Raw genomic sequence first — 8,851 nt, 5'->3', positions numbered from 1 at the left:
TGAGAAATAAGTGCGAGCCTGTTGCTAGTGCAAGGCATGGGTAAGACTAATGGGTCGGAAGTCAAGGATATCTTCGGCCCCATCTTTCTTGGGGAGGAAAACACATCGGCCGAGTTAAGCCACTGGAGATGAGCAACACGCAAACGAGAGAATTGCTTAATCACGTCCATCACCTTCACACGGATGATTTCCCAAGACGACTTGAAGAAATCCACGGTAAAATCTTGCATGTAATTAGTGGGGAGGACGGGGGTGTTTGATGGTTAAGCTTATGAAAACATAATGTTTGGTAGTTATCACGACGCAATAACTAAATAATTCGCCGCGAACCAACCTCTGTTTGGATGGTTAGAGCGACTATGGTATCCTAACCCACCAGGGTTTAAGTCCTGGTGTTCGCATTTATTTCTGGATTTATTTCAGAATTTTTACTTCGTAAATTTTAAGATGATATGCCGGCTCAGTCTTTCGGAGGTGCTCATAGGGATAGGGTGTGCATGTGTGCGTTTATATGGGTGAGTGTATGCGCGTGTATATAAGCGCTTGTGTCTGTACTGATGTTAGAAAAAAAACCTAAATAATTGGCCGATCGTATTTGTGCCCTAACTCAAACCCACACGTCACATTTAACTCTATTTTTTTTTTGCTCAAATTTGGCCATAACAAAGCATTTTAGGTTGCCCTTCATCCGGTCATAGTGGTTGACCGTTACAATAATATTTTATACTAACAAATTCTCATGAACATAGAAAAATGCAAAATAAGATATCAAACTATTCAGGAAAAAAAATCATCCATAAGCGCATGTCATTTACATTCATCACCTTACGCATTCATTTGCACTCGCCCTAAATAGATTATTAATGTTATATTAACCATAAACATGTTTCTGTTTGTTGAAAGTAGGAAGGAGAAGTCACGTTTGTCTTTCCACCTCAAGAAAAGTCTACTTTCCTCTCCCTTTGTCGCCGCCGTCGATCTGTCCTGTCTCCGATGGCCTTTTGGCCGTGGAGGTGCGGACAATCTCAGCCCCTCGTCGATAGGAGGGACCCTGTTCTCGTTTTTGTTAGGTCCAATATCTTGGTTGGGGCTATGTGGCGGTGACAATGTCCATTAGTAGAAATAATTTTTCTTACGTTCTATCCCCGTTCCGATGATGTGAATAGCTTCATCGGAGGATGTGTGGAGGCGTCTCTCCGTTGAATCTCGCGGGATTCGGTCGGTGCTGTCTTCGGTGGATCTATTTGGATCCATTGTTTATTCGTCTTCATTCGGTTTGATCTTTTCAATCTACAACTCTGTTCATCGGCAATGGTTCTTGCTCTGGTGCACTGATCCTTTGGGGCCTTAGTATGATGACTTTTCGACTGTCTACTACAACAAGGTTTGCCTCTGATGAGGGAGGGGCTATGACGGCGGTGTGCCTTCGGCTCGCTACGGTGCTTATAGTCGTCACTATGTGGTACATGGATTTGGTTGTAATTTTTATTACCTCTAGTGTTTTTTGTACTGTCATAATTGATGAATAGATGCTAAATTTCTCTTGCAAAAAACCTTAAACAGGTTTATAAACAGACTATATAATGCTCTGTTAAGTTGGCTGGAGATTGGACAGGACCAAATTAAATGCGGCACCTACCTCCGACCGAATAGTACCTGCGCACTCGCTGCGGATTGCTCCACGATTGATTCGACGGCGCGAGAGCATGTGCGCTCGAGAGCGCAGAAAGTTCAACTCCACCTAGTACGAAGGGGCAATCAGGTTCAACCATTACTCAGGCTCCTCGCTTGACTAAAATGCTTTGAAACTTCCACAAAGCAATAGACAGAACAGAAGATCATACACAGTGCCTCGGCCCGACGGCAGTTTCGCGGAGGTTGCCTCACCTCTTCCCGGCGGATGCCGCTACGGCGCGACGGCCGGTGTAGAGGATAGCGCGCCCGGAAGCGCGTAGCGGACGCGTGCTCGTTATCTACCCGTTTGCCGATTGCGCGTCGGCATCGAGGAGTCCGACATTCAAATAATCCCCTCTGTGTCCATTTCCGGGCAAAGTTGTCCGCAAAGACGAGATGCGATGCGAGGGTATTAGCTCGTAACCGGAGAGAGTACTAGCTCAGATCTGAGTAGGCTGTCATGGCGTTGTGGGCGGGGCTGGGGCAGGCGGCGACGGTTGCGCAGCTGGTTGGGGTGGACGCCGGCGGGCTCATCTCCCTAATCACGCAGGCGGCCTTGACGGCTCGCCAGAACAAGAAGGCCTGCGAGCAGCTCTCACGCCGCGTCCACATGATCGCCGACCTGCTGCCGCACCTCCAGGAACCTGAGTTGATGCGGCGGCCCGAGTTCCGGCGGCCTCTGGCCGGGCTGGGCGACACGCTCCGGGAGGCGCACGACCTCGTCATGGTCTGCCAGCGGAAGAGCCGCTTCTACCGCTTCCTCAATGCCAGGAGGCTGGCTGACAAGTTCAGGGACATCCAGAGTAGGATGGACTCCTACCTCCTCGTCGTCCCTTTCATCAGCTACATAGCCTTAACCTACAACCTCAACCGAATCTGCGACTCCCTCCGTCCAAGCCATACAACCCTTCAATCGCCGGCATCCACCTCCCAGTCCCACCCAGTCCCTGCTTGGAAGGGTGTTGCCAAGTTCACGCTGGCAGAGATCGCGGCGGCGTCCAACAGCTACGCCTTCTTCACCAAGGTCTGCAAGGGCACCTCCGGGACGGTGTACAGAGGGAGGCTTAGCGACGGGAGCGACGTGGCCATCAAGCGCATCAGCAAGACGGCGCAGGACAGGGAGAAGGTGCTACGCACGGAGCTCGCCGTCATCCCGCACCCCCGCCACAGCCATTTCGTGCGCCTCCTGGGCTGGTGCGAGGAGGAGGACGAGCGCCTGGTCGTCACCGAGTACATGCGTAACGGCTGGCTCCACGACCACCTACACGGTCGCAAGCCGCCTTCCTCGGCGGTGATGGTGTCCTGGAATACGCGCGTGGAGGTGCTCCTGGGCGCGTCGCGCGCCATCAGATACCTCCACTGCAACTTCGAGCCGTCGGTCATCAACTGCAACATCAAATCCTCCAACATCCTGCTGAACGCTAGCTGGATGCCGCGCGTGTCGGACCTGGGGTCCTCGGTTCGGCACGAGACGGACGAGGCGGAGTACCAGGTCGTAGGCAAGGGCGGCTACATCGACCCGGAGTACTGCCGCACAGGGCGCCTGACGCCGGCGACCGACGTGTACAGCTTCGGCGTTGTGATGCTGGAGGTGTTGACGGGCAGGCCGCCGGTGATAACTACTCCGGCTGAAGGGGGGGCAGGGCGAGGTCCAGATGGACTTGGTGCACTTTGCGCTCCCACTTATCGAGGCCGGGGAGCTGGAGAAGCTGCTGGACGGGCGCCCGGAGCCGCAGCCAACGCCGGTGCAGCTCCAGGCGCTGCAGTGGGTGGCCAACACGGCAGCCCAGTGTCTGCATCGGCAGTCGATAGTTCGGCCACACATATCAGACGTCGTGGCTCACCTCGACATAGCGTTCAGGCTCGCCAGCACGTAGCATGCAGTGCCGCCAATGGATGATGCTTGAGTACAACCTGATTGGTTTACACAAGCTGCTTGTGAGACTGGAACGTGGATAAAACCTTTTGTGTAAATACGGAGTATTTTGTAGAATCTCTCTTTGGAATAGTAACATTTCTGAGAACCGTTAGATGTCTCTATATTTTGTTATTAGTGTTGAACTCGAAGTCGTTCATCTACACTAGCATACACTCATTCCCATGAACGCACGCATCCTCTATGAGCACCTCCGAGAGAATGAGCCAGCATAGCATCTTGAGACTTTATGAAGTCACCACAGATGCCACGCAGTCGACGGGAACGTGTCCTTTCATTGAACGAACATTGCTGGAAACCTGAAAAAAAATCTAGAAATAATGCGAGCACCAATGTCAGATCTAGAACTTCAACCCTGTTGGGCTGGGGATACCAGTGTCCTCCTAACCATCCAACACCCGTTTTTTCCTCTACTAAGCTAGCGTGTGTTTTTCAAATTTTTACTGCCCTGTTCAATTTACTGCTCAAAATTGAGGCCACCAAAATATAGGACCCACTACTCACCGCTTTCTTGGATCCTTCTGCTTCTTTCTGGAGAGACAACGAGAGGCATAGAGAGAGAGAGCAGCGGGGCATTCTTCCTCCTCTCCAATCTCTGCTGTTCCCTCCTCCACCACTGCTCTTTCAAAAAATTTGCCCGCACATGTCCCCTATTCTGTTGCCGTCATCGGCGACCTCCTCCCTTTTTGTTGCCCTCCATGTTCCCTTCCTTTCCCTCTCCCATGATGGGTGAAGTGTCGCACCAGGGGCGACGATAGATCTGTAGTAGCGGCGAATAGCAGCAGTTCTTTTTCCAAATATTGGCGCGCCACTCCTCCTGACTGATCTTCTTATTGCGAAGCCCCTTCCCGATTCGAACCGTCGGGACCGCGGCGACTGCAAGCCTTTGGCGACAATGTCGACGACACGGTTGAGTTTCCTCGGTCCCTCAAGCTCTCTTTCTCATCTCATCTTCCCCATGTGCACATGTATTCCTTGACCCTCTATTCTCCTCTCCCGTTCTTCGTCTTTCCCCTCCCATGGTGCTTTCCATCCCTCTTCTGATGACACCTCTTCGTTGTATCTCCTTTCTTCCACAAACTCTCTGCATATCATGAAATTTTATTCTTTGTAGCTTGATAAGATTCTAGACTCTTGACATTTCCAATGTCATGAACTTATTTTATCTTCTTGGTCGACCACAAAGTAAGTTCTAAAATATTTATCTCATGAGTCAATTTGGCATGGTGAAGCATTGCTCTCAATCCATGTCTAATTTTATAGGTCGGTGCTCTAAGGGATCGGTTCCATTCAATTGAGTGACTAGATTTATAAATAAGCGTAAGGAAGGATTAGTCTACACATTTGAACATTTTGATATATGGAACGCTAGAAAAATACAGAGCTATGGATCACCCGTGGAGACTTTGTTTTGCCCAGAGAACAATAATTGAACCACTTGCTCCACAACTAGAAAACTTTCCCACGTTGGCCTACAATGTGTTACCTTTTTCACAACTTGGGAGGCATCTTAGGCAGAATATGTTAATGCCAAGTTAAATATTGTATACTTATCCTCCTTATTCTTATGCATATATATAAACGATTGTCTTATGATTTTACATATACTTTGGATGTTCTCAATTTGGCGGTTTCCATTACTGATGTGTTACCAACATTGGTCGTGCTTGGTAGTACAGACATTAGGTTTATATTACCAAATGGACGGTTAGTGTTTTTCTAGCATGTGGTTCTAACATTATGGGAGATCTGACAGAAGTAAATTCTACAATATTTATCTCAATAGTGAATTTGGCATTGCTATTTGGCATGGCAAAAGCATTACTCTCAATCCATGTCTAATTTTATGGGCTGGTACTCTAAGGGATTAGTTCCATTCGATAGAGTGCCTAGATTTATAAATAAGTTTGAGGAAGGATTAGTCTACACATTTGAACGTTTTGATATGTGGAATGCTAGAGAAATATAGAGCAGTGGATCACCCGTGGAGACTTTATTTTGCTCAGACAATAATAGATGAGCCACTTGCTCCACAACTAGAAACTTTCCCACGTTAGCCTACAATGTGTTACCTTTTTCACAATTGGGAGGCATCTTAGGCAGAATATATAAATGCCAAGTTAAATAATGTATACTTATCCTCCTTATTCTTATGCATATACATAAATGATTGTCTTGTGATTTTACATATACTTTAGATGTTCTCAGTTTGGTGGTTTCCATTACTGATGTGTTACCACCATTGGTCGTGCTTGGCAGTACAGACACCAAGTTTCTATTACGAATGGACGATCAATGTTTTTCTAGCATGTGGTTCTTTTCTTATGGGAGATCTGGCAAATAAATTTGACGTTGACAGACTACTCGAGAATCAGCCTATTGTGGCTATGTTTGTTTGCACCTTGGTTCATCAATATTCGGGTATGTAAACAGTTGCGCTGAAGAGATTATTTTATACCACTATTTAAAATTAATTGGTGGAAAATGGCAACAATATGAAAACTACTGCGACATTCAGGTATGCTGGCATTCTAAATTCTAATCCACCTCCACCATTAGTTGGTACATTAACACGGCAGCCCCTGGGGTGTTAGCCAATTTGTAAAGGTAGTAATAACAAATTGCACCTCCTATTATTATTATTATTTTATATTCAACATCATGTTTTATTTTATTTCTAATTAAACCATTGTTTGATCCTTGGTTAAAAGGGTAGTCGACACATACACACAAATTCTAATAGATATTAGAAGTAGTTGAGTGCTTATTTCTGTGGTGCATCATATTCCTCTATTATACTTATGTTTAATGAGTCAAATTCTCAATTTGAGCATCGGGGAGATGAGCTGACTCTTATTAGAAGAAGAAAAGGTAAGATCCATGGTACATGTCCTCTCCATATTCCATAATCTTAATCCATAGCTTGCGATGAGTTTTGGGGATTATTTTCTTAAGAGTTATGTATCATGGAGTGCTTTTGCTCATAAAATTCTTTGTGAGGCTACACCAACATGTATTTTCACTATTGTTAACCATGAGCTTTACCCAACTTCTCATAGGGCTTATGTTCACAAAAGATTAATTATGTTCATATTGCATAGAACTGAACCTAGATGTTTTTCATCATCTTTCTAATTACATTATCAATTCGTTTTAAATTTTGGATAAAGAGTGATCTTCATTATTGACACAAGCTTTTGTATTATTTTTTTGCTTCGTCATGCTAACTCTGCCATTGTTACGGTTTTGATTCATGAACACATTTCTATGCCTTCAAATGCACCTATACCCTTTGTACTGGTTTACTGTAAGTGTGTGGCTCATGGTAGAATATTCATCCAGTTCCCCGAATATTTTAGATGATGAGCAGATCAGTTGCATTCTTTTTGTAAGTTTGCACGCAATTAAAATCTATTGTTAATGCAGTACATAACTACTATCCTTTCCACTAATAACAAGGTATGAGCGATGGAAGAGTTATTGCTGATGGACTTGGCAATAAACAACAATGTCAAATGGTCTCTTCACAACCAGCCCGACCTCAAACATACGTACGGGCGCGGCGTGTCGCCGTGCCTTCCGCCTGCTAGTGGTAAATGATCGCTGTCGGGGGCGTACATTCAACAGTGGGACCCGACAGTGAGGAGCAAACCATAACTACCGCCGCCGCCCACCTCCTCCTCGCCGCGGGGCAAAGCCTGGTCGGCGTAGGCGTGGCTCTCTTCCTCCTCGGCGGCTACCATGCAGCGGGGGATGCAGTGGTCACCACGGGACGCGGCGCTCGCGCAGGGCGCTGCGGTGGCATTGCGGACGAAGTACTGCCACACGGGATGCCTTACGCCATAAGGCAACCCCGATGCAGCTCGAGGCATTGCACTATGCAAGGGCGACTACATCAACCTATAGTACTGCCGCACGGGGCGCCTGACGCCAGCCTATGGTGGAGCCAGGAAAATAGAATGAGAAGGGCCGTGTGTAGTAAATCCTTGTTAAGGATTGCCAGTTAGTTAGAATACACCACTTTAACAATAATTTATCATCTATGAACATGCATATTAGGCTTAACATTGGGGGAAGGGCTCTTGTTGGCCCCTTGTCTCCCCCACTGACGTCAGCGACCGACATGTACAGTTTTGGCTTTGTGATGCTGGAGGACTGCCATTGTTGTTGTGAGCAATCCAGCTATCCTCCCCCGCGCTGAATCTATCCATTAAATGAGTGACGGCCGCCATTGTCCGGGGTATCTCTTGCTCGAGCTCTCGAGCGTGCTGTTTGTCACAGATGTTGTGCTTAAAGGCATCAGTTGCTTCTGCGTCCGAGCAGTCCATAATCTGTTTTTTTATATTTATGAATCGGTTCCAGAATTGTCTGGTGCATTCCCCGGGCTTCTGTATGATAGACTGAGGTTGTCGGCGCCCGGAGGCTGGACATAAGTCCTTTGAAAGTTAGCTCGAAAAACATCCTCCAGCTCTTCCCAACTATCTATCGAGTTTGCAGGCAAGCTGTTAAGCCAATGTCGCGTCGGTCCTTTGAGCTTTAAGGACATGTATTTGACGGTGTGAAGGTCATCTCCTTGGGCCATATTAACATGCATGAGGACTCCCCAATCCACACTACCGGCTCTGTGGTCCCATCGTATGGTTTTTTTTAGAAAAGGAGGATGACCCCCGGCCTCTGCATCTGGGAGATGCATACGACCACTTTATTGATTATTCTCGATAACCATACAAAGTATTACAACAATGTGTCTGAATCCACCATCTTGGCAACATGTGCCGCTACTCCTATCCCATATGATGAGGGGGTGCTAGCTGGGCCACTACCCAAACCACTCACCTAAGCCTAACATCAAAAGCCGGAAGCCGAAACTCATTCGGTAACCCCAGCCGAGCCACATACTGGGTCTGGGGCGCAATCCGGTCAGACGCACTCGTGTGTCGTCGCCGCCATCTTCCACAGGTCCGTCTTCAGATCAAATTGAGGCTTCTACCTTGTCTGGCCAGTCTGCCATCGACGTCCCCATGACGCCAGACAGCTTCCTCCTCCTGCACGAGTCCATCTCCGCGCATCAGACGCCGAGTCTCCACAGCACCATGCCGCCGAGATCCGCCATCATCAATGTGAAAGATGAAGCTCCGCTCCACCAACGTCGCCGTCCTCTAGTCCCTCGAGCCCGTGTGCACCTCCAAGAATGACGCCCCCAGGGGGGAAGACGACACCAGAGAGCCGCCGCCATCCGAT

The 8,851-nt window shown here is 47.8% G+C and overlaps 1 protein-coding gene across 1 annotated transcript; it reads left to right on the top strand.

Annotated features, from left to right (window-relative positions):
• The first annotated feature begins 2,134 nt into the window (after positions 1-2,134).
• LOC119310368 (putative serine/threonine-protein kinase-like protein CCR3) lies at positions 2,135-3,551 on the top strand. The gene is made up of 2 exons (XM_037586140.1): positions 2,135-3,265; positions 3,366-3,551. Exons 1-2 carry the CDS (start codon positions 2,135-2,137, stop codon positions 3,549-3,551), a joined length of 1,317 nt encoding a protein of 438 aa, XP_037442037.1.
• Positions 3,552-8,851: the final 5,300 nt, after the last annotated feature.

The sequence above is a fragment of the Triticum dicoccoides genome, chromosome 5B, assembly GCF_002162155.2.
Source record: "Triticum dicoccoides isolate Atlit2015 ecotype Zavitan chromosome 5B, WEW_v2.0, whole genome shotgun sequence".
NCBI lineage: Eukaryota > Viridiplantae > Streptophyta > Magnoliopsida > Poales > Poaceae > Triticum > Triticum dicoccoides.
Note: the sequence above shows the minus strand (reverse complement) of the source record. Positions and strands in the feature narration are given on the sequence as shown.

Bases quoted from the DNA above. Each gene is read 5' to 3' on its own strand.
- LOC119310368 (XM_037586140.1), top strand. From the start codon at position 2,135: ATGGCGTTGTGGGCGGGGCTGGGGCAGGCGGCGACGGTTGCGCAGCTG. The intron at 3,266-3,365 runs GTGTTGACGGGC...CCACTTATCGAG, and splicing joins TCGGCGTTGTGATGCTGGAG to GCCGGGGAGCTGGAGAAGCT.